We start from the raw sequence: 25,548 nt of genomic DNA on the forward strand, positions 1-25,548 counted from the left end.
ATTGTTGTATGAAGTACACAAAGGAGAGTCCTCAGGGTTGTTCCAAGATAAACCGTCTCTGGTGAGCTCATGAGGAAAGAGTTACCCTGGTTAGGGAGGGCTTGGGTACAGAAAAGCCATCCAGCTGGACATCTGGGTCCAGCTCTGGACAGCAGGAAGGGGTGGGCCGTGTGAAGATGAGGGTAGAGCAGCTGGACTGGAGAGCCACAGGTGCAAGGGCGAGGAGGCTACAGGGTGGGCAGGGGAGGTCAGGGGAGCAGGCTGTAGACTGTGTAGCACCTTGGGCCCTGTGAGATGAAACTGGGTTCTTTTCTAAAGGTTTCAGGAAGTCAGCAGGGTCTCAGAGAAAGTCTGATCCTATTGTCACTTTGCAGAGGTACTCTGGCTACTTTATAGAGAATAAGCCAGTGTGATGTAGGTTTGGGCAGAAGTGAGGTGTGGGGGGAATGTTTTCTTGCACAAGATGGCAGGCAGTTGGATCACTGGGCAAGCTAGGCCTGCTGTGCATTTCCTCTTGGCTGTGGTCTGTTTCTTCTGTCTAGAAGCAACTCATTGTGTGTAAACCTTCCCTGCCTTAGCAGTAGTTCACTCTTGTACCTACTTACGTGCCTGTCTGGCACTTAGCTGGTGCTTCATAAGTGTTTCTGGAGTGGATGGGTAAGTGTGAAGGAATGGATTGAGTAAGTTAACCTTGACTGTTTGGGGACTGAAGCAAAGAGAGAAACAAGAAGACCCCTGAGCTGGGTGTGGCACATAGTGTAACCCCAACACTCTGGAGACTGAGGCAGGAGAATCCAGATTCCTGCTCAGCCTGGAAAGATAAAAGATGATTCCCCTCACATACTTCCAACCATTTGCTTTGTTTCAAGATGAAAAGTCCTTTCAGCTGCAGCTTCCCCATGAGCTTTGCTCCTCTTCCTCGGAGTTCTCAAGAACTTAAGGACAAGCCCATCTGCCCTTCTCCCCTCTCATCCCTCACTTCTCTCCACCAGCTGAAGAAGGACTACCTTGACGGTGTGGGTGACACTCTGGATCTTGTGGTGATTGGTGCCTATCTGGGTCGGGGGAAGCGTGCTGGCCGGTATGGGGGCTTCCTGTTGGCTGCCTATGATGAAGAGAGTGAAGAGCTGCAGGCCATATGCAAGGTCCTGGGGAGTTGGGTGCTGGTCACATGATGGGAAGGGATACAGTTACACTCTGAGATGTGCATGTGCAGGCTCCACTGTCTCTGAATAAATGAGTCATATCTCACATTTACCCATGTGATCAGGTGGCTTGTAATTTGTCATATTTTGGGCACTAGTCTGTGGCCAAAAATATATTTTGCAATATTTTTGCATTTTTACAGTGTTAATCCAGAATGGGGTTTTAAAAGCATTATTGTTAGGACAGAAGGCAAACAATAATACGGCTATCAGTACAGACAGGACTTGTCTAGCTAGGAACTTACATGACCGCTTTAATGCTAGCTGCCAGCATAGATTATGACTACTTCCTTTTTAGCATTTCCTAAATGATAGTTTTAAGTTTGCTGGTAGTGTTTAAGAGTAGGAGTGGTGAGTGGTGGTGCAAGCCTGTAATCCTAGCTCTTGGGAGGTAGGAGAGTCACAAGGTCAGTGCATGTACCTCAGCAGTATAGGTGTTGTCTAGAATCCTCCAGTGAGGGGCTGAGGTGTGGCTCAGTGGTAGAGCCCCTGCCTAGAATCCCCCAGTGAGGGGCTGGGGTATGGCTCAGTGGTAGAGCCCCTGCCTAGAATCCCCCAGTGAGGGGCTGGGGTATGGCTCAGTGGTAGAGATCTTGCCTAGACTTTGGAGAGACACGGCAGAGGAGATGGATCTTTCTAGAAAACAAATGGCAGTACATGACATGTACAGCCTTTCATTTATTTCCTATGAGTTTTGGCCCAATGTTTAGTACATCACCCTAGCTGGTCAGATGAGCTTCTAATTTGCCATATTCTCCTGCAGCTGGGAACTGGATTCAGTGATGAAGAGCTGGAGGAGCATCACCAGAGCCTGAAGGTAGGCCCCGTGACTACCCAGTGCCTCTCATCACACTCACCTGTGCCAGGGTGCTGACAGCATGGATTCTGAGAACATCTAGGTTCAAGTGCCAGATCTGCCAACTACTTCCTGGAGATGCTGGCCAAGGGACTGCATGACCCAGCACAGCATACATCTGGAAGCTGTCCCTTAGAAGTGCTATGAGCCTCTAGAGAAGGACTATCTCTCTTACTGGTCTCAGGCATTTTGAGGTGTGAATCTCTGTCCTGTATAATGGTATTTTCAGGTCAGACCCCATCTTTGTCCCATTCTTCCATATCTCTCTGCTATTCCCTAGGTTTGTGCCTCCCTCCTCAAACTTCTCCGTGTATGTGTGTGTGTGTGTGTGTGTGTGTGTGTGCGTGTGTGTGTGTGTGTGTGTGTGTGTGTATGTACGTATGTGTATGTCTCTCTGGGCTTCTGCCTCTCTGTATCTTTAGTATTCCTTCTCAGTCCCAAAGGTGTCTTAATTTTTCCCTTTTCCATTTCCTTTGGATACTCCATATCTAGTTCTTGGTCTTAAGGACTGCTTAGAGAAACAGCTCTACTTTCTTCTCTTCCCTCATTTCTAATCCCTCTTTCCCAAAGCCCTGGCTTTGAGGCTTAACCTCATCTCCTTTCCTTCTGCTCACTGCAGGCCCTGGTATTGCCAACCCCACGGCCCTATGTGAGAATTGATGGGGCAGTAGCTCCAGACCACTGGCTGGACCCCAGTGTCGTGTGGGAGGTGAAGTGTGCAGATCTCTCTCTGTCCCCCATCTACCCTGCTGCACGGGGCCTGGTGAGTGCTGGGGTCTGGGAAATACTCCAGGAGGGAAGGCAGAACTGATGGGGAGGCACTCTGGGTCATGTTCCTCCTGTGTGTTGATTAAAAAGCTGTGAATATATTTGGGTGTCAGATATTCTCAGCTGTAGTAAGAAGACAGTGACATTGTTCTCTTTGGTAGCATCTGACCTTCGTCTCTGCAGTAACTTGAGAACCTAGACTTATGTGAAAATTCAGCTTCCCCTTCCCCCCCCATGTTTCCTTCATGACTGAAGTTGCTACTTCACCCAGAATTAGTTGTCATGCTACCAAGTTTTGTAGTTCCGTGGCTTATGTCCCAGTGTCAGAACAGATCAGTGATGTAGCCTTGTTGGCTATAGCAGTCAGTAGGCAGCACACAGGAGATAGTACCACTCAAATTTAAGGCTTTTCCTTTGACCATTCTTCCTGTCCTGAAGCATGACTGGCGTATACTTTCTGAGTATAATCATACCTGTAGTTTGAAAAGTATACCTCCTGGGTTTTTGCTTTTTAGGGTTACTTGGTACTTAAGTCAGAGCCTGGTGCATGCTGGGCAAGTTCTCTACTGCTGATCAGACCCTCACTGAGGGGCTTTCTGCAGGTGCTTTACTTCTGAGCCCCATCCCTGGCCCCTCACTGGGGTGTTATGCTCTATCATACGTTTCTTTCTTTCCTCTATTTTTACCGTGTGTTTCTGTTTTTGTTTTTGTGCTTTTGATATTGTTTATTTTGAGACAAATTCTTATCAACCCACACAGGCCTTGAACTTGAAATTCTCCTGCCTCATCTTCCTGAGCAGCTGGGGTTGCAAGCAAGTTGTTCCAGGCTTGGTTTATCTTTCTCTCTCTCTTTAAATCACACTTACTATATACTAGAGAGCAAGGGCCCTTGGTACCAAGTGCAAGTAGTTGACCTTTGTCCTATACACTTCCAGTGATGCAGCCATTGCTTAGTAACTGGCACATTGCCCATTTAAACCTCATAGAAATGCCAATCTGTGTGCCTATGTTCATAGGTGAGAATGAGCATCACAGAGAGCTGAGATAACTGGCTCATAGCTGCTTGACAGTTGAGAGCTGCTACCTGGTTTTCAGTACTTTTGCTCATCAGGATGCTAACAGCACAGATAACAATAGCAGCTGGTATTTCCTGAGTGTTACAGCATACTGGGTACCAAAATTTCAAACATGCTGACACCTTCTTTAACCTTTACAGCCCATTGCTCAGTCCCATAAGCTAAGGCCCAAGTCAGGAAAGAGGAAGAGACTAGGGAATCACTTGTTAGATTATTGCAACTGGAGCCCTGCAGAACCTGCCATCCCCCACCCCCATGACTGTTCTCTCTCACAGGTGGACAAAGAAAAAGGTATCTCCCTTCGTTTCCCTCGGTTCATTCGTGTCCGTGGAGACAAGCAGCCAGAGCAAGCCACTACCAGTGACCAGGTGAGGCCCTGGGAAGGCGGTTGGTTCTTGCCAGGAGCCATAGAGGTAGGAGTAGCTGGCAGGAGCTGCTGATACCCTCTACCCTTTCCTCAGGTGGCCTGTTTATACCGGAAGCAGAGTCAGATTCAGAACCAGCAAAGCTCAGACTTGGACTCCGACTTTGAGGACTGCTATTAAACCCCTGGCCTCCTGGGCCTGGAGTGGAGATTGAGGGAACCTGGGTACTATTTGCTTGGTGGTGTTGACTGGTGTGTGGGGGGGGGAAATAGGGGTGGGATACTGGCACTGTGATGTTTCATTTTCTTAAATAAATGACTATTAAATACCTGCTCTGTGAGGAGGTCTACACTGAGCTCTGTGGCATTACTCTGTGAGCTCACACGGGGTATAGTATATGACATGCCTGGTGCTACACAAGTTCCCAGTTCCCTATAGTCTGGCAGCCTCCAGCTACTCAACACATGGCCATTGCCACCTAAGACTAGAAGAGCTCATTGTATTGTAAATAGCCACGTCACTAGTGCTAATCATTTAATAGCAGTAGTTGAGAGCCTTCATGTTTTAACTTCTTTGAACTCCCAGTATCTGGCAGGTTGACAGTGTCATGCTGTCTCTGGAAATATAGATGAGGACATTGATACTGCTAGGGGCCACCAAGCTCCCTGGTCAAGAGCACTAGCACTCATGGCTTCAATCCAGTGGCCTGGCTGGCAGTCAGTTCCATATCTTCCTAATACTGTCTCTTGGGAGACAGTGGTTGCAGTGCCAGGTGTGTGGTTCCAGTGTGTGTCACCTACCATCTTGCCACCAGGCATCATCTTAGAATCCGCAATTGAGCATTTCCGTCTTTAGTCCACAAGATCAGGAAGTGACTGACTGCTTTGCTCATGGCTATACCCTGAACATAATGTCTTGTGTATGACAGGTGCTCAGAAGTACTAGATGAGTGCCAGCTTCCTTTGACACATGACCAGAGACTAGGCATCACTGCTAGTCATCCTGCAGTGTTCCTTTCCTTTTCTCTTGTGGTTCAGGAGGGACTGTGGTCCTCACAGAGGCGTAGATAGCCCTAGCCTGTCTTGTCCTTGAAGGTCACCTGAGGCTGGAGAAGACAGAGACGTGTTATAGAACTTAGGCAGATGTGAAAGAAAGGCCCCTAAGATGAGAGGGAGAATCTTCTAGAAAGCCCTGCTCTTCTGAGTTGGTTCCAGAAAGAACTGGGCCCTGGCATCTTTCTAGGTACCTGCAGCAAGTCTCTGGCCACCAACTGGAGGAGACATATCCAGGTCTGCACAGCGAGAGCCATTCTCTTGGGACGCAGTAAAGCCTACTGTAGTTGAGCTTTCTATTGCTGTGATAAAACACCATGACCAAAAGCAACTTCAGGGGGAAAGGGTTTATTTTAGCTTATAGGTTCACTTCATTATCACTGAGGGAAGTCACAGTTGGAACCTGGAGGCAGGAACTGATGCAGAGGCCACAGAGAAGTGCTGCCTACTGGCTTGCTCCCCATTACTTGCATGGCCTGTTTTTCCCTCCCTCCCTCCCTCCCTCCCTTCCTTCCTTCCTTCCTTCCTTTCCAGGGGTTAATGTTCTCCGGCCAGCACAGTACTCGTGGGATCTAGTTGTGTTAAACCTGAGCCTGAACCAGGTGGCTTTTGCCTTCTTGCCTTGCCATTGATTTTCCTCTCATTCTCACCAGTGAGCCCCTCTAGTTTATAAGTGATTTGCATTTAACAGGTGGAAATTCTGAGTGATGGGGGAGGGCAGAGACAGGATTTAGCTTGAGCTCTCTGCTTCAGGCCTCATATTCACAGTAAGTATGCCATGTGGACCTCACGCACACCCATAAGAATATGGAACCTATTACGATCGAGTCTGCTAGGAAGGAATCATGCTGATGTCTAGAGTATGTAGACACTGAAGAAACAAGCCTGGAGTTAGATGAGCAATGGGCTCAATAATCTTTCCCCAGAGAGTGAAATCCTGCTCATCTTAAAAGTTGTCACGGGCCTGTTTACGTGGAAACATGATAGAACAGGGGTTTGAGTATATTTCAGAGAGCAACATGGGGGGTTGAAGAACTGGAAGCGACACTCCCAATTCAAGGTGAATCAGAATGACCAGATCTTAGTCACTTGATTACACCTGCTACAAAGGTTGCTGGGAAGGAATTGGGAATTCAATTCCCAATTGTGAATGGAATTCACATTTTTCCATATGGACACGAAATGAGTCAGACTTTGTCTTAAATGTCTCATGCATGACTTCATCCACCCCCTCCCATGAAGCTATTCTATTGGTTCATGTTGGAGCCCACAAGACTCTACAGTGAATGCACAACTGACAGACCAATAGGCAGATCCACGTGAAGTGTATATGTACATGTCCACATGGAATAACCCATTTTGCAGAGCTGTGGGGACACTTGTCTTTTGGAAAAGTCACTGTCATATCTGTGGAAACCTTGTGAAGCCATGATTCTTCCCTTTGAAATGGGGTTTGTTCCCAAAGCACCTCAGCAGTGTGTCTTCTACACAGCCAGTGGAGCAACCTTGCTCTATTTCCCCAATGCCAAGAGGCCTTGGAGCTATGGTATTCACTCTGCTCTAACAGTCAAATTTACATAGAACCAGTCCCACAAAATTACCTGCTAACAGACTACATAGAAATTTCTATAGAAGACAGGACTGAGAGAAAGGCAGCATGCTCCACCTTTGCTAACCAACAAATCTGGGCATCCCCAAAACTGGTTATCACAAAAGAGATTAGATGAGGAGAATGGGTGAGTTTGGCTCAGGGACATTTAGTAACTTTAACTACTGGTTTGGAATGTCAGGTACTTCCCCTTGAATGCTGGCTCTTTCCTGGGTCAGGTTACCTGTTCCAGAGTACAGCTTTGTCAGGTTCTACCTGACCTCTTTGTAATTTTGATATGCATATTATCATTGTTCTTGCCTATGGAATTTCCCAACTATGTCTGTAAAAACTAGCAACCTCGTGATCAGCCCTTACTCTTTGTTCTTCTCCTCACTGCTTTTGTACTTCTTCCCCTTACTCTACTCCCCACCTCTTCACATGAAAAATAGAGTCAGTTCCTTGCCTGCTATAGATATCCAATTCTGAGCCCTGAGGGGTACTGAGGCTCGTACTCAAGGCTTCCCCTCATAGGTACAGTTATTTTCTGTCTATTGGTAAAAGAGAACCTTATCTACACCAGGGTGCTGTAGGAACTCCTTCAGCCAGTAGCCTCTAAGTTACCAGCTCATTTGGGAGTGGCCTCTAATATAAATGCTGATGTAAAGTGCATGCTCCCTCTCTCTTCTGGCTGCTGGATTTGGTTGCTGTTCCTGAGCAGATGACTGTGATGTGTGAGTCTACCCCTAAATAAATAACCCTCTATCCCTCTATTATACTCAATTCTGAGCTACTGTGGGATTTCTTTTTAGTGTCTGTTTTCATCTGGTGCCCATGTAGATGCCAAGTTCACACCTACTGGATGAATTGGTCTAAAAGGTCCAAAGGTCCACAGCCCAGAAGGTCTCTCCCCCTTCCCGCTCACCTCTCTTGCTTTCACCTACTAAGTGGGCTTTTTGTAAAACCCCGCCACAGAGGAGCAAAGTGAGGTGACTTGGAAATTTTCCAGGCTCACACACACCCCCCACCCCTCACTACCTCGTTCCTTGCTGTGTGGCAACTTGCGCAGCTTATGGTTTGTGCTCCCTGCTTATAAGTTCTAGGCTCCTTGCTCTGTGTGTAGAATTGATTTAATTACTTTTAGTTGTCAAGCCAAGCATATTTGTCAGGCACCAAGGCTGAAAACCAAAGCCGCACAGAACTGTTCTTGCCGCCACCGGTTGCACTGCCATCAGTTGCAAGTCTTCGCCATGCAGCTGCAACCATGAAACCTGCTGGACAATAAAGATTATTACACCTAAAACAATTTGTAGTAAGAGGAGTGGTGGGACATGTCCTGCCGCCCGGCTAGTTTATACCTGAAATAATCACACAGAAAACTCTATTTATTTAAACACTGCTTGGCCCATTAGTTCTAGCCTCTTATTGGCTAATTCTTACATCTTGATTTAACTCATTTCTAATAATCTGTATTTTACCACGAGGTTGTGGCTTAACAGGAAAGATTCAGCATGTCTTACCTGGCAGCTGGCTCCATGGCGGCGATCTCTGACTCTGCCCTTCTTCCCAGAATTCTGTTCTGTCTACTCTGCCTACCTAAGTCTTCCCTATCAAAAGGCCAAGGCAGTTTCTTTATTCAACCAATGAAATAGAAGAACCTCCTACATCAACAATTTACTAAATCTAATAACAAAGGTAACTATTTGATTAATAAATAAATGAGTAAACTTGAAAGTTGTGTAATGGCCAACAATTACCATGCAAAATTCTATAACCTTTTTGCTAATACTATGGAGTGTATTTTGCAGGGCTCATATGGTTATTGTGATACATCCATTTATTGGATATTAGGACTCAGTTTTTTCTTTATATTATATCCTTAAGAAAATGGTTTGATAACAAAGTCAAGAATGAGGTATTTTTAGAAATGATACAGTCTTTACAGACTAATAATGAAAAGCTAGCTGACAGGATTAATACCATTGAAAATCAAAAGTAACCTAGAAAAAATAATACTATTGAAAAGGATAACATTAATTTGACAGGCAAAATTCAATTCATGTTAAAGAGTACTGAAAAATTATCTGAAAGAATTCATACTATTGAATTTGACAGTCAAAATCTGTTAAAAACTTATGATAGGTTAGCCTTCTCTCTAGGAAGGCAGTCTGCATGCTATCCAAATAATGTCCAAGGATGAGATGTTATCTTTAAAGGAAAAACTTCAGACCTTGGAATCACAGAATGAAGACCAGAGGCTAGGTGCCTCAATGAAATCACTAGAAATATATATAGGCCAGGAGATTCAGGCTTTACAAAAGACAGTAGTAAAAAGATTTAAAGCGATTGAGGAAATTATTGGAGCTGATGAGCAGTGAAAGAAGTTACAAGGACAGGATTTAACTTCACCAGTACGTGTCAGTACACCAGGGTTTTAGCTTCCTACCCTGTAATCCACTCTGACAAAGCATCAAGTTCTAAATCCCCAAAAGGATCCAAAGAAGGTAGATGTATACCTATAAGAATGAAAAAATCTAAAAGAAATTAAGCAAGCAGTAGTATCTTAGGGCTTGCATTCAGCATTTGTTAGGGAGATGGTAAAGACAGGCTTCTAGCAATAAGGCCACTCCACATGACTGGCTTCAATTTGTATCAGCAGTCCTGGGTGATGGGCCACAATTAATGTGGAAATGTTATTTGTGAGAAGAGGCAAAAATTTTAGAACAACAGGGAAAAGCAAAGGACTTAAGACTACCCAAGATCAAATTCTTGGCGAGGACACTTTTGCTGACCCTTAGCCTCAAACTTTTTGTGATGAGCAAACCTTGTCCCTATGCCACAAAGCAACCATAAATGGTTGGGACAGGATTCAAGAATCAGGAAGATGAATCATATACCAGGGTTAAACAGAGCCAGAGAGAAACCTTTAGTAACTTTTTACGAAGATTAGCTAAAATTATACAAATAGGAGTAACAGACCCAGAAGCTAGATGAGTACTTATTGAATCTCTGGCTTTTGAAAATGCCATCTTAGAATGCAAAAAGATACTTGGGCCTTTAAAGGTTAGATCAGCACCAGTGGATTAATGAAACCTACATACAATAAACACTGAGACATTTGACTATAATACTCAATCTTGGGTAGGAGAAGCAATTTCCAAAGGTATGAGACATCAAAATGCTAAATGTTTTAATTGTGGTAAAATAGGACATATGAGAAGGGATTGTAGACAAGGAATTCCTAGAAATAATGTCTCCTCTGAGAATGGCAAAAATAAAAGGTATCAACCTTCTGGATTATGTAGGAGGTGTGGCAAGGGCTGACAATGAATGCAGATCAACAACAACAAAAAAGAAACAGGCAACCCAATACCATTGGGAAACTCCTTGGGGTGGATCTCTCACAGGCCCCCAACTCAAAAGTGGTCCAGTCATTCCCAGTCACTGTGGACGATATATCTCACCAGGAAATTAAAAAATCCAGTGCCTTCTGTAAAAAATTCTAACAAACTATACTGTTCTGGATGATGGAATAAACATGGAGAATGAATCAAAAATTCTAATAGGAAATTGGAAACATATATTCTAGAAGACTTCTATAAATGATCAAAGACCAAAGCTAGGAGTACGCATAAATGGCATTGTAATTGTGGGTTTGATTGACATGGTTGCAGATGTGAGTATCATTAGTCAAGAATCTTGGCATCCAAATTGGCAGAAGTTCAATTCCTAGGAATTGGAATCCTATCTCAAGTGAAACAAAGCACAAAGGCCAGAAGGACAGAGAAGAAGGCCGAGGCCATATGTGGCTAATATCGTAGTGAATTTATGGGGTACTGACCTGCTGCAGCAATGAAATACCCAGGTCAACCTTCCTGCGGTCCCAGAAACTCTTATTTCTGGGAAGGTTATTATAAGGTACTATACACAAATATTACCAGCCATTCAGGCTGTACAAGAACACAAAGCAATTGACAAACCTTTAGAGGTACCAACAGTCCTACCTTTAAAATGGCTGAGAATCCAATATGGGTTAAACAATGGCCTTTGATAGAAGACAAACTGTAGGCTTTAGAACAGCGGATACAGGAGCAGCTAGATGCTTACCATATTGAAGAATCAACCAGCCCTAGGAATTCTCCTTTATTTGTTCTTAAAAAGAAATCTAGTAAATGGAGAATGGTGACAGATTTAAGAACTATCAACAAGGTAATTCAACCCATGGGCCCTTTCAATCTGGAATTTCTCTGCCTTCTCTATTAACAAAAGGATGACCCCTTATAGTTACTGATTTAAAAGAATATTTCTTAACTATACCTTTACAAGAAAAGGACAGAACAATTTGCCTTCACAGTGCCTACTTATAATAATTCTCAGCCAACTAGGAGATACCAGTGGACTATCCTCCCACAGAAAATGCTCAATAGCCTCACCCTCTGCCAATACTTTGTAAGTCAGCCTTTGGAAATAATACATAAACAATTTCCTAAATCTGTAATTTACCATTGTATGGATGACATTTTGCTGTCTGACTCAAATGCACATGCTTAGAATGTTTGATGAAGTAAAGAAAGTTTTGCCAAAATGGAGATTAAAAATTGTTCCTGAAAAGATTCAAAGAGGAGATTTTGTAAATTACCTAGGTTATAAAATAGGTTTACAGAAAATTAGGACACAAAAGGCACAAATTAGGAGAGACCGATTGCGCACTCTTAATGGTTTTCATAGATTGTTCGGAGACATTTCCAATCTATGACCAGCTGTTGAGATAACACCTGATCTAATAGTTCATTTAAACAAAACCTTAGATGGAGACAAAGACTTAAGTAGTCCCAGGGAATTAACAGCTAAAGCTGAAAAGGTATTGATTGTCGTTTGAAGAAAAATTATAGGAGGCACATGTGGATAGGGTGAATCTAAATCTTAATTGCAGTCTAGTCATACTGCCTCCAGAATTTCCCCTACAGGAATTTTAATGCAAAGGGAAGATATTATCTTAGAATGGATCTTTTTACCACATAAACCAAGTAAAAAATTAAAAACTTATGTAGAAAAGGTCTCTGAATTAATCATAAATGGAGAATTGAGACTTTGTCAACTAGCAGGAATAGACCCAGCAGAGATAATAGTGCCTTTTACTGATAAAATTAAAAAATTATGGAAAAACAGTAAACCTTGGCAAAGAGTTTGTGCTAATTTTTTAGGAGAGATTAATAACAATTAACCCAAAAGTGATAGAATTGACTTTATAAAGAGAACTAATTGGATCCTTTCCTGCATTGTACAGGACACACCAATAACTAGAGCCTGTACATTCTATAGTGATGCAAATAAATCAGGAAAGGCAGGTTACAAATGAGAAGATTTAAGTAAGATGGAATAAAGCTCTTATAATTCTCTCCACAAGTGAAGATTATATGCTTTTCTCATGGTACTAGGACATTTTAAAGAACCTCTTCACTACTGAGAACTCAAGAACAATGGCAATGGGTTTTTGATCCTACTGCACGTACTGGCTTTGGGGGAGCGTAGGCAGTTTGGATGCTCACCTTACTAAACCTGGATGGAGGGACCCGGGACTTCCAACACCCAAAGCAACCCTGATTGCTCTTCAAGCTGATGAGGGAGAGGAACTTGATCGGGGGAGAGGGAGGGAAATGGGAGGCGGTGGCGGGGAGGAGGCAGAAATCCTTAATAAATAAATAAAATAAAAAAAAGAAAAAAAAGAAAGAACCTCTCGATATAGTTACTGATTCACAATATGCAAAAAGGGTTGTCCTGCATTTTGAAACTGCTGAATTTATACCTGATGATATAGAATTGACTTCATTATCCACACAGGTTCAAGATATAATCAGGAATAGACTTTGTCCCATATACATTGCCAGGTCCTCTAGCACAAAGTAATACAGAAATTGATCAATTATTGATTGGAAGTGTGCTTAAGGCCTCAGAATTTCATAGGAAACATGTCAATCACAAAGGTTTAAAGAAAGAGTTTTCTATTACATGGCAACAAGCTAAGGAGATTATAAAGAGATGTCCTTCCTATAACCAAACACTGCTGGCTGCAGGGAATAACCCAACGGGTACTCAAAGGCATGAAATCTGGTAGATGGATGTGTTCTACTTTGCAGATTTTAGTAAATTAAAATATGTACATCACACCATTGACACTTATTCAGGCTTTCAGTGGGCAACTGCTTTAAGCACAGAAAAGCTGAGTCAGTAATCATACATTTATTAGAATGTTGCGGGAGGTCCTTCTGCTCCTCCAGCCTATAGCCGCTGAGATACCAGCCCATTGGGGCGTGGTCTCTCTCCCTTTAAAAAAGCGGCCACTTCCTTCTCTCTCTCTCTTCACTTCCTGCTCGGCCGGCGACTAGACTCCCTTCCTGGTTGTGCAGAGGGCTGATGGTGATCTGTAAGTTTTTTCCCCTTTAAATAAATATTACCCTATTAATCATAATTCCAAACTGCTGTGGCATTGTTTGTGACTTACGCCTTCAATTGGCGCCCAACGTGGGGCACGAACCCATGACCCTGAGATTAAGAGTCTCTCACTTAAAAATCAAAACTGGCTTTGGAGTTGGAAATCTCCTGAGGAGATGGACAGGGTGACAGCAATGGTGACCCAGACTGAAGCGGGATAGCAGACAGAAAATGAATGTGTCTGGGAATACATGTTCAGGATTTTCTTTAAATTATCAGAAGCTGAGAATCCATTTGGGGAGAAAAAAGACTTTTTTATGCTGACATGCAGCCTTGAGGATTTCTTTGCAAAGTGAGGAGGAGGGCCCTCTGTGTAGTCACTACTTGCAGGCTATGCTATGCCCCTTACTTGGAATAGGTTTTGTTGGCAGGAGTGGAGCATGATGGGAAAGAGGGGACTGGAAACAGGAACTATTGCTTCTGGCTCCTAGACCCTGTTAGAACCTATGAAATGAACCCTGCTTTCTATCTTGAATAATGAATTTGTAACAGGACTTAAAGCATTTGTGAATGGTCTTAGCAAATTTTGTCAAATATCTATTCTCACCATGAATAAAACATCAAAAAGAAATTGGCTTAAAGAATTCATATAAATAGCAGGAGAAACACACCATAAATCTTTTGAATGGAAATTCCAGATTTTCATAACTACAGAAATATTTCCAGTGATTTAGTAGAAAGGTGTGGCAAACTAATATAAAAGTAGGAACATTCTTCTTCAGGGAGGAATTAGCCCCGTTCCATCATTGTTCTAGGATGGGAATTGCATTGTTGCTGCTGTCTGGAGCTGAGCTGAAGAAAACAGTGTCAGTACTGATGAGACTGGGAGACTTGAAATCAACCCCCTGTTTTCGCTTGTGTTGTCACTTGCATGTAGTGGACTGTATAAAAAACTGGTTTTGGAGATCTGTGTGGAGCTGGTCTCTGTCTCTCAGATCTTGGCCATGGTAACACCCCTGAGCACCTTGCCTAAGAAATCCTGACCCTGCCCTTGGCCAGCAGCTGTGGTTAATCATTTGAGGAATGCTTGCTTGAAACCATCAATGCAGACTGGTTTTTCTGGGATACCTTTGATCTCTTTCCTCCCTTTCATGGTGAATGGTGCCAAAATAAAAGTAATTGGTAGCTGTCAGACCCATTTAGATTTTGTGACTGTGCCAAATCAGCAGATGACCAGACACCCAGGTTTTTCCCACACTCTATTCTGGATCACTGGACAGCATCTACAATTCTACAGTTCTCCTTATTTCCTAACCTAGGCCCCTGTACTTTCCCTTGCCTAAGGATTTAGGGGCTTTAAACCCCTCATGGATTTTGTGCCCACCCCTCCTCTCTCTCCTTGTTATCATAAGTGCTGAACTGAAGCCTGATCACACTGGCCCTTAGTGACTATTTACATTTTTAAAAATTGGCATTCAAGGCAGTATGTTTCATTGTGGCATTTCTTTACAAAATTTTTGTTGCTCTCCTTCATTCTCCCATTTCCCTACCTGCTCCTACTGGTCTCCTTCCTCTTCTCTGTCTGGCCCCTCTTCTCAATTCCACAGTCCTCATGATGGAAGCTTGAAATCACCTGTGATGAGACTGTTGCCACCACAAGAATTTCCAGGTACTGCAAGCCAGGGTCCCTGTTTTCAAACTGGGGGTCATAGTCTGTATCCCAGGAGCTCAAGTTAGGTAACATCTTCCTGCTACAGAAAGACAGCTGTTAAAAGTGTACTAGCATACCACCAAACACACAATGCGTACATATGTGATATATATGTGTATATGAGAATATACAGTATATGTCTTTTGTGTTTATGTTTGCATATATGTATCTATCATTATAAATACAGATATAGTGTATATCTGTAAATATGTAGTGATATATATTGTATGAAGATGTGTATGGATGTTATAAATCTGTAAATTTGTATATTTATGTATGTATTCATATATATAGTATGTAGTATAGATGTGTTATATATCCATATAATTTAGATGTAAGTATGCAGGAATGTACATATCATTGTCTATGTATGTGCATACATGTATATATGAATGCATGTGTGCAGCATGTATGTCAATTATATGTATAGTTTATAGTTATAGTATGTGCATATGAGTAGTATGTATGTGTGTATATATAATATTTATATGTAGTGTGTGGTGAATGTGTATAATGTATATATGATAAATACATGTACAGAGATATACACATGTATAGTGTGTATATATAGTGTGTATGTGTGTATAGTGTGTATGTATAATATATATGTTTGTATATTATACTACTATACATTTGTTATTTGTTAATTCCTATGTTAATTCTGGAAAGATATGAGAAAATCAGTAACAAGTTGCCTGAAGTGGGAAAAATGTAGTTTCTTAAGAATAATAGGCTGGGTAGTGGTAGCACATACCTTTAATGCCAACACATCAGAGGGAGTGGCAGGCAAATCTGTCAGTTTGAGGCCAGCTTGGTATGGTCTACAGAGTGGAGTTCCAGAACAGCTAAGACTACACAGAGAAACCCTGCCTTGAAAAACAAAACCAAACCAAAAACCAAATAGTAGAAAGGAATTTCACATCATTCCTTTTTCATGTTTGGCTTTTACCACCACCTGGTAACAACTGATAAGATTAATCATTTACATATAGATGTTGCTTACTGTGTGCAAGGTAGGTTGTAAGTGATTATACTCATGTCTCATGTAAACACCCTGCAAGACATGCTGTTGTCTATAATTTGCAGATAAGAACCTTAAGACCTTGGTTATTTAAGTATTTTCTTGAAAATCAAAGGAAGTAATATCCCCGTTTTGAAGACAATGATCTTTCTGGCAAGTTAAGTAACTATTTTCTGCAGAATAATGGGGTAATGTCCTTATCTATAGGCAATGGCCATGTGACCCAGGGGATTTAAGTAACCATTTTCTGCAGAAATTAATGGGAAGTAACATTGTTTTGCAAACACAGAATATTACAAGTCACCTATTTAAGTACTGTGCTTGGCCAAGAATAAGGAGGAGAAAGGAAGAGAAATAAAACAGGGGGGTAAGTGAACAGGAGAGATTGGAGCAGTGGGGTGGGAGGCAATCTCAGTGTGCTGCTGTGTCCTGGGATAGCCTCCACATCTGTCATTGAGCATCACAGTCATTTGCCTACTGTCAAGATGAGGGAGCTGAACTCAAAGACTGTATTTCTCATACCTGTGACAGAAGACCTGAAAGGAGCCACTTAAGGAAGAGAGCATTCCCTTTGACCCATGATTTAAGGATAGGTACCCACCATGATAGGGAAGGCATGGTGCTGGGACCCTGTCATAGGGGCTGGGATTCACTGAGAATCTAGTTAATCTTTCCATGAATCATAGCGCTAAACCAGAAGGGATGCTGGCCTCCAATGTGAAAGGCCCACCATAGTGGTCCTGCATCCTCCAGCTAGGTCTGTGTCCTAAAAGTTCCACACGCTTTTAAAACAGTGGCATCAACTGAGGACCAAGTATTGAAAAATATGAGCCTGTGGTGACATTTTGCCTGAAAACCATAAGAGATAGAGACTTGAGGTTTATCTCTGGCTTAATGGAGCCAGCACTTGGTCTCAGGCCAGTATTTTTCTTAGGGTACTGTTGAGTACAGAACAGAGATGGGAGAAAGAAGTAAAAAAGGAGGAACAGGGTAGATGCTGAGAATGCTACCAAGAAAATGGCTGTGAGGAGCAAGGCATTAAGAAAACCAAAAAGGAAAGGATGGAGAGAGAAAGGGGAGGGAGAGAGAGCACAAGGGAATGAAATGATATGAGAGATATTTAATGGTGGTGGCATCAACAGAGAGGAGGAGAGGAGAGGGTAGAAAGGTAAAATCAGGTACAGCTTCATAGAATTAAACTAGGGCTGTCCATGTGTCCCTGAGGTGGGACCTGTCAGAGCCTGGTGTACTCACCAGTGTGTATGCAATGGGTACCATGACATCCTTTCTTCCAGAATCTATTAGTGCCAATAGATAAAGAGTAAGTGGTAGGGTCTGGTGAGCCACTTCCCCCTCTATAGCTGACACTAAAGACAAAAACTAGTAAATATGGGAAGGAGATTTGTAAGGAATAAAGGGAGATGGCATGGGCGGGAAGGAAGAAAGGATGGGGAAGTGGATCCAGAACACATTATATGCATGTATGGAATTGCCAAAGAGCAAAACATAGTTTTTAAAACTTTTATTCTTTGAGAATTTTATGCAGTGTGTTTTGACTACATTCACCCTTCTTCAATTCCTCCCAGATCCATTTTTCTTTCCCTATCCATCCAACTTTGTGTCCTTCTTAATTTGCCCACCCATCAAGTCCCATTGTGTTGCTCATATGTTCATGGATTTGTGGCCTGCCACTGGAACATGGTCAGCCTATTAGGGACTTTAAAAAATTTTTTATGAGAATTTTATATAAATACTGTATTTACAGCATTTCCACATCTCCCATCTCCTCACTCTAGTTCCTGCTGCATCTCTCCCTCAAATACTTGATCTCTATTTTAATGCTCACATAAATCACACACCCATACCCGCACCACATACGCCATAATGAGTCTATTTAATATTGCTTGTATGTACATGTGCTTCTGGGGACCACTTTGGATTTGATAACCTATTTGGCACGTTCTTTGAGAAGAAGACTGCCTTTCCCTCTCAGCAGTCATAAATTGCCAGTAGTTCTTCACTTAGGGGTGGGGCCATGTAAGATTTTCCCCCACTCGTGTTTACATGTCAACTAGTTTTCATTTTACAGGTCTTGTTTGGACAACCATTCCATCGAGATTTCATGAGTTGCAGTTTCCTTGTCATGTCTAAAAGAACAAAATTTACTAATAGCAAGTATAATCTCAGTTACGATGGAAACTATAACACAGATAACACATTTCCACTTAACATACGTTTTTATTATCCCAGAAAAGTTGGATTGAGAAATTGAAAGCTCTAATACATATGCAATACTGCTTTGAAAAATCGGCAAAATCAGGGGTAGAAGTGGGAGAACCTGTGATTCCTTTGAAGCAATAACATCCTCATAAAAAATATAGCTTTAGTGTGGGTGCTTATACTTCTTAATGTTTAACTTAAATCTCAAGAACAACATTTCCAAGTAAGTCTCTTTTGACAGTTTCCAGGTACTTCTTTACCACACCCAGTGGGTGCCAGCTTGCAACACAGATAAAAGTTAGAAAGCACCCTTCTCTCCCTCTACAGGCTGGGTTTCCTTTAAGTGTACCACCCAGGCATTTGCCTGATAACTTGAAGCAACCCTAGAGCTAGCCCCAGCATATACTGCCAGTTGCCACTCTCTCTTGTCTATCTTTCCTCTGTGCTGGAGGCCTGCGGAGATTCCCCAGGGTCTGTAAGTACCAAAATATTTCTTTAACCAAACTTTCTCTTATATGTGTTTTTGTCACTGAAGTTGTTTGTACTTTGACACCCTGATAGTGAAGGTGCTGGGTCCTTGCTGGGAACAGCAGTTACCAGCTAAATTGCTCAAGAAATTCAGGTAGTACGGGGATGGAGCAATTTTGTAAATAGAATAAAAGCAACCTTTTTTGAATAAAAAGTCAATCTTGTGTTGACTTGTGAATCATATCAGCACGGATAGTCACTGGCAATAGCAACTCTCAACTGGTAGTTTCTTTCCCCAGAGCTAATTTTGTCTGATGGAACTTGGCTCTTTTCATTAGTTCATCCCTCAGGATAGAGGAGTCTTTGCGGATGGATGTGTATGGGGAAGCTAGAGAGGTACAGGTGTCCACTCCACCTCCTAGCAAACTCTACAAAGACTTGAAACATCTAAGCCATTTCTGAAGTGAGGAATTTCTAGATTGGAGCAGGGCAAGGACAGGGCAGGAGTTACGGCTAGCCCTAGAACCCACTGTTCTTAAATGGTTGGGGTGTAGTCAAGGGAACCTCCTTCTCATTGTCCACCAAGGAGTCTAGTCTTCTGAATCTCCAAATTAAGGGTGGGGTGTAGGGTAGAGACACAGTGTGGACTGTCCTCCAGGAAGGTAGTATGTTCACGATATGCCTTTGCCCTTCAGCTTAGCCTCATCCTACCAGCAGCCATATCAATAACCTCACTTTGAGTGAATCACTGCCCTCCTGGGCTGAGAGCCAGTGGCTGAAGAGACAAAAAATATTTGGTTCAAAGCCAGAGAACCTTCTAATAGGCTTTCAACAAGGACCCAGATATTCTTTTCTGTGCCTCACCTCAATTTTTTTAAAATGACTACTTGAATTCAACCCATGACATGACATTTATCAGATAATCATTACAAAGTAAGACTGTACTGGTCGACTGATTTCCCTTAAAGAATACTCATCTAGGTTCATTTCTACAGAAACCACAACTAGAGTCAATACTGACCTTTGAACTCCATTAACTCACCACAAAGTGGGACGTGACTGCGCCACAGAATAAAGCAATATTGAAAGTAGTTGAAGAATTTGAGAAGATGAACCCTGAAGAGTCTCCCACGTCACAACCATCCAGTATACATAAGCGGTGAGCCATGGGTATAATTTAAATTTTAAGGTTTTTATCACATTCACTTATTTAGAGTGTATATGAAGGGTGTGCATATGGTATTGTTTATATGTGGAAGTCAAAGACAATTTATGGGAGTCATTTCCTTCTTCCACGTGGGTTTGAGGAATCAAACTCAGATCATGAGACTTGAAGGCAAGTGCTATCATAGTGATGCCCTCCAAACAGGTGAAGTTTAGTTTCTTAACTACTTATTTTTTTATTGGGGTAAAACACATAAATTTACCATCTTGACCATGTAAAAGTAAACAAATCAGTAGCAATTATCACATTTTCAGGGAAGTCCAAGTGTCATCTCTGTCTAATTTCAGAATATTTTTTAGCACCCCAAAAGGAACCCCCTACCGCACTAAACATCTCTTCCACTTCTCCCCCTCTCCAGTCCCAGGCAACTACTGACCTGCTTCCTATCACTGTGTGTTAGATCCTGTTCTCGATGTAGGGTGGTCATATAAGATATGACCTTTGTGTTTGTCTCTGTCACTGAGGATTTTTTTTTGTAAGGTCCACCTACAATGTAGAATGTACAGGGAACTTTTGATTCCTGAGTGATAAACCATCACTCAACTAGATCACATTTTGTTTGGGTGTTCATCACTTGATGACATAATAACTAATGCCTGTTAGTTATTATGAATAACTTGTAGGTTGGTTTTCAAGGTTTTGTTTGAATACCTGCTCTGAATTACTTGGACTATATACCTAGGACTGAAATTTCTGGGTCACATTGCAGTTGTTTGTTTGGTGCTTATATATGTGTGCAGCTCGGAACTCGACATCAGATGTCTTTCTCAGTTGCTCTTCACCTTATTTTTTGAGACAGGGTCGCACACTGAAACTGTTGCTCACAGATTTAGGTAGATCAGATGGGTAGCAAGTCCCTGGGTTTGTCCTATCCTCACCTCCACAGAGGTTACAGGCACACACTGCTTTGTTACTTGGATGCTAGAGATTGAACTCAAATCTTGTTCAGCAAGCATTTTACTGAATGAGTCATCTCCCCACCTCTCTCTTTTGCCTTTTTGAGACAAGCATCACTGTGAGGCCTTGATCCCCAATCAATATCCTCTTATGTCAATTTTTTAAGTGGTAGGATTACAGGCATAAGCCACCATGCCAGCTTTTCTGTGCAGCATTTATGAGAACCACTGAACTGCTTTCTGCTATGCTGTTATAAAATGCAGCCACTTTTCAGTATCCATGGAGTGTTGATTCCAGACCAGCACTAGCCCTCTGCAGACACCCATACTCGGAGGTGTCCTGTTCTCTTAAGTAAGACATCGCGGTACCTGCAGAGATCCACACATCCCCTTGGCTTTCAGTTCTGGGAGCAGGTGATCCACTGTCTTCTTCAGTGGATAGTGGCTTGAAAGTGTCTGTGCCTCTTTAATGGAACAGTAAGTTTCTCAGAGGGTCACTGAATTTGCATATACAGACCCTGAAAATATTGAGGGCACCAGGTGTTTGTAGCCATTATATCCTGAATTCTGGCATTTCAACAAGTCATGACAAAATTTCTTGCTGAACTATTGTGTGCTCTTTGAATTTTCTTTTAAGATTTATTATTATTTGTATATAAATTTGGTTGCTTGAAGAGGGTGTTGGATCCTCTGGAACTGGAGTTATAAGCAGTTGTGAGCTGCCTAATACAGGTGCTAGGGACTGAACTTGGGTCCTCTGGAAGAACAGCAAGTGTTCTTTTCTTTTATTCTTCTCTCATGGCTCATGCAATATATCCCAACTGCAATTTCCCTTCCCTCCACGCCTCCTGGTCCCCCCACTACCTCCATCTCCCCAAATCCACTCCTCCTCAGTTTCCCTTTAAAAGAGCAACCTCCCAGGGATAGCAACTGAACATTGCATAACAGGATACATTAATACTAGACACTAACCCTCATTTCAAGGTTGGATGAGGCAACCCAGTAGGAGGAAAAGGGTCCCAAGAGCAGGCCAAAGAGTCAGAGGTACCCCCCACTCCTACTTTAGGAGTCCCCCCAAAACCTCAAACTAAACAAGGACAACATATATGCAGAAGGCCTAGCGCAGAACCATGCAGGTTCTATGATTGCCACCTCAGTCTCTGTGAGCCCATGTGAACCCTGCTTAGTCAATTCTGTGGGTCATGGTCTCTGGGTATCCTCAACCTCTCTGGCTCCTACAATCCTCCTTCTCCCTCAGGATTCCCTGAGCTCCACCTAAAGTTTGGTTATGGACCTTTGCATCTGCTTCCATCAGCTTCTATAGGAAACCTCTCTGATGAAGACTGGGCTAGGCAGCCATCTACGAGTATAGCAGAATTAGTAATCATTTCATTGACTTTTTTGGGAGGGGCAGACATGTTTAATTCTATCCTAGGTCTCTGGGCTATTCAGTCTCTGGTTCCTAGCCATCCAGATAGTGTCAGCCATGGTCTCCCTCCTGTGGTTAGGGTCTCAAATTAGACCAGTTATTTGTTGGCCACTCCCACAAGTTCTGAGCCACCATTGCTCAGCATATCTTGTAGGTAGGACAGTTTGTAGACTGAAGGTTTTGTGGCTTGGTTGTTGTCCCGGTCCCATCACTTGAAGCCTTGCTTGGTTACAGAACATGGCTAGTTCAGGCTCTATGTCTTCCATTACCAGGAGTCCTCACTAGTGTCAGCCTCATAGATTCTAGGAAGTTTCCACTGCACTGGGTTCCCAAATTGCCTCCAAATGCCCCCCAGGTCCAGTAGTCTCTCCCTGTATTCTCTTCCCTTGTCCATTCCTCTCCAACCTGGTCCTGCCTGTTCCCATCCCCACCTGCTCCCAGTCCACCCACAAAATCTATTCTATTTCCCCTTCCCAAGGAGATCCAGGCAACCCCCCCCCCGAAACCTCCTTTTTACTTAGCCTCTCTGGGACTGTGGATTATAGTGTGAGTATCCTTAATAGCTAATATCCACTGATAAGTGAGTACATATCGTGTTCATCTTTCTGGGTCTGTGTTACTTTACTCAGGATGATTTTTTTTTGTAGTTCTATTCATTTGTCTGAGATTTCATGATGTCATTTTTTAACTGCTGAATAATTCTCCATTATGCAAGTGGACCACATTTCCTTTATCCATTATTTGGTTGAAGGACATCTAGGTTGCTTCCAGTTCCAGACTATTAGCAGCGAGCAGTCTTAATTGCTGAGTCAAGTATCCAGCCCTCTCAAAGCAATTATATTCATTTATTTGTATGAATGTGTGTGAATGCATGCATGCACACATGCTTGCACACACCTGCCACAGCACATGTAGGTCAGAAGACAACTTGGGGTAGTCAGTTCTCTCCCTTTTTTGTATGCTCAGCTTATCAGACTTGTTGGCAGGCACCTCTACCTTCAGAGCCATCTTGGCTGGCCCTTGGCTGCACTTTAGTTTATGTTTTCACTATTTGATTAACTAAACTCAGAACCCTTGATCACCTTTGCTCCTGAGCAACCTGCAGCTGGTAGATAGTTCTTTGGAGGACAGAACTCTAGGTAATTTCTGTTTACTTACTGCAAAATTCCTGATGGTTCCTGTTTTTCCTCTTTGTCCTGGGAAGCTCTGACGTTTACTTTGCCACTGGACTCCAGAAAGAAGAGAAGGCGGCTGTGAACAAACGCAGCTCCAAGGTGTTGGAGGCTCTGCAAAAGCTGAACATCCAGGCCGACCACGTAAGCGCAAGTGAGGCTCCGTACTGGTGGGATTGCTTCTTCTGTCCCTAGGCTCTGCAGCTCAGCTCATCCAGGATGAGCAGGAAGGGTGGGTAAATAGGTATGAACTTACTCTGCCAGAGAATCGACATGGGACAGATGTCACCCTACCCAAGCAGGACCTTGGATGCCCTCTTATTCCTCACATTATCTACTGGCTCTAATTGTTCTTCCTCTAATGCCAGGCTCCAGTCATTGCTGTCCTGGGCTCTGGTGGGGGGCTACGGGCCCATATCGCTTGTCTTGGGGTACTGAGTGAGATGAAAGAACTTGGCCTGTTGGATGCTGTCACATACCTCGCAGGGGTCTCTGGGTCCACTTGGTAAGTGTTGTGTGTGGGGACGGGAGGTGTACCATGTTTTTTGATATCAGAATGAGAGTATCTTCCTCCAGATACCAAATGCATGCTGTCTTTTGTTTTCCATTTCTTAAATGGACAGATGTGTATTTTATGTTGTATGCTGTGATATTTCAGTATATGGATTGGTTGTGCACTGATGTATTTTCACTTTTCTTGGTGTGACAAAATACCTGACAAAAGCAACTGAACAAAGGAAAGGTTTCCCTTGGTTCTCAGCTTCATGTGCGTCATGGCAGTAAGGGCAGTTTGTGAAGCAGAGAGGGAGGTGTGCTGGTGCTCAGCTGAGCGTCATCTGGGTCCAGCATGGGGAATGGTGTGACCACATGAGGGTGTGTCTTCTCATTTCATTTAAATGTGTAAACACCTTCACAGACTCACTCTCAGATTTGCTGCTGCATGTGAGGGTGTTGTGCTGTGCATATTCCTATGGAGGCCTGTGGTGACCAGAGCAAGGCAGCTATCAAGTGTCCTCTGTTGGTCCTACATTATTGCTGTGAGATATGGCTTCGTACTGAGTCTAAAGCACACAATTTTGGCTAGGCTGACTCTAAGTCCACCTGTCTCTGCTCTCCAGTGCTAGTGGTGCAGGCATGTTCATCCATGCCTGCCTTTTAAAATTATTAATTAAATGTATTCATATTTTACATCCTGATAGCAGTTTCCCCTCCTTCCTCTCCTCCCATTCTCTTCCCCCTTCTCCCCAACTTTCCCTAATCCACTCCTCTGTTTTTGTTCAGAAAGAGGCAAGTCTCCCATGGGTGTCATCAAAGCTTGGCATATCAAGTTGAGGTAGGACCGAGCTCCTCCATTAAGACTGGGCAAGGCAACTCAGTATGAAGAGTAGGTTTCTGGAAGCCAGCCAAAGAGTTAGGGGCAGCCCCGCTCTCACCACTAGGACTCCCACAAGTAGATCAAGCTACACAACTGCCACACATATGTAGAAGGCCTAGATCAGTCCATGCTGGCCCAGAGTCTGTGAGCTCCTATGAACCTAGGTTAGTTGTGTCTGTAGGTTCCCTTGTGAAGACCTTGACCTCCCTGGCTTGTACAATCTTTCTCTTTGACAGAATTCTCCGAGCTCAGCTATGGATCTCTGCATCTGTTTTTATCAGTCAGATGGAGGCTCTCTGGTGACAATTGGGGTGGCTACCAATCTGATTACAGGAGATGCCATGCCTACTTTTTACATGAATGTTGTGGACTCAAACTTGGGTCCCCATGCTTGCATAGCAGGCACTTACTCAGCCATTTCCCCAGACTGAAAGTTCTCTTCAAAATAGTCTGTCAGTTATATAACAGATGGGGCTTTGTGACATTTCCATTATGCATTTAATATACTTTGATTATAATTGACATTTCTGTTACTCCAATTTTCCCTTTTCCCTTTTTACCTTCTGTTATCATTCATGACACTGGTGACCCAAGGCCATGAGGGTGGGAGATAGACAGATACACCATGCAGAGAGACTATGGGTATAGAGTTTATATAGGGTGTATTGGGAATGGTATAAGAGAAAGGC

At 43.0% G+C, this 25,548-nt stretch overlaps 2 protein-coding genes across 2 annotated transcripts in view; both read left to right on the forward strand.

Moving 5' to 3' along the window:
* Lig1 (DNA ligase 1) overlaps nucleotides 1-4,596 on the forward strand; it is a 35,272-nt gene extending 30,676 nt beyond the window's left edge. The window contains exons 24-28 of the mRNA XM_026778415.1: nucleotides 993-1,145; nucleotides 1,969-2,022; nucleotides 2,681-2,824; nucleotides 4,181-4,273; nucleotides 4,367-4,596. Coding sequence (XP_026634216.1) covers nucleotides 993-1,145; nucleotides 1,969-2,022; nucleotides 2,681-2,824; nucleotides 4,181-4,273; nucleotides 4,367-4,450 — 528 coding nt within the window. The 3' untranslated portion in view covers nucleotides 4,451-4,596. The remainder of the gene's footprint in view (nucleotides 1-992; nucleotides 1,146-1,968; nucleotides 2,023-2,680; nucleotides 2,825-4,180; nucleotides 4,274-4,366) is intronic.
* An 18,888-nt stretch (nucleotides 4,597-23,484) lies between these two features.
* Pla2g4c (phospholipase A2 group IVC) overlaps nucleotides 23,485-25,548 on the forward strand; it is a gene marked incomplete at its 5' end in the record, with an annotated part of 30,540 nt that continues 28,476 nt past the window's right edge. Inside the window, 2 exons of the mRNA XM_005371926.2 lie at nucleotides 23,485-23,628; nucleotides 23,853-23,989. Coding sequence (XP_005371983.1) covers nucleotides 23,485-23,628; nucleotides 23,853-23,989 — 281 coding nt within the window. The remainder of the gene's footprint in view (nucleotides 23,629-23,852; nucleotides 23,990-25,548) is intronic.

This window comes from Microtus ochrogaster, unplaced genomic scaffold (genome assembly GCF_000317375.1).
Source record: "Microtus ochrogaster isolate Prairie Vole_2 unplaced genomic scaffold, MicOch1.0 UNK139, whole genome shotgun sequence".
Taxonomy (NCBI): Eukaryota; Metazoa; Chordata; class Mammalia; order Rodentia; family Cricetidae; genus Microtus; species Microtus ochrogaster.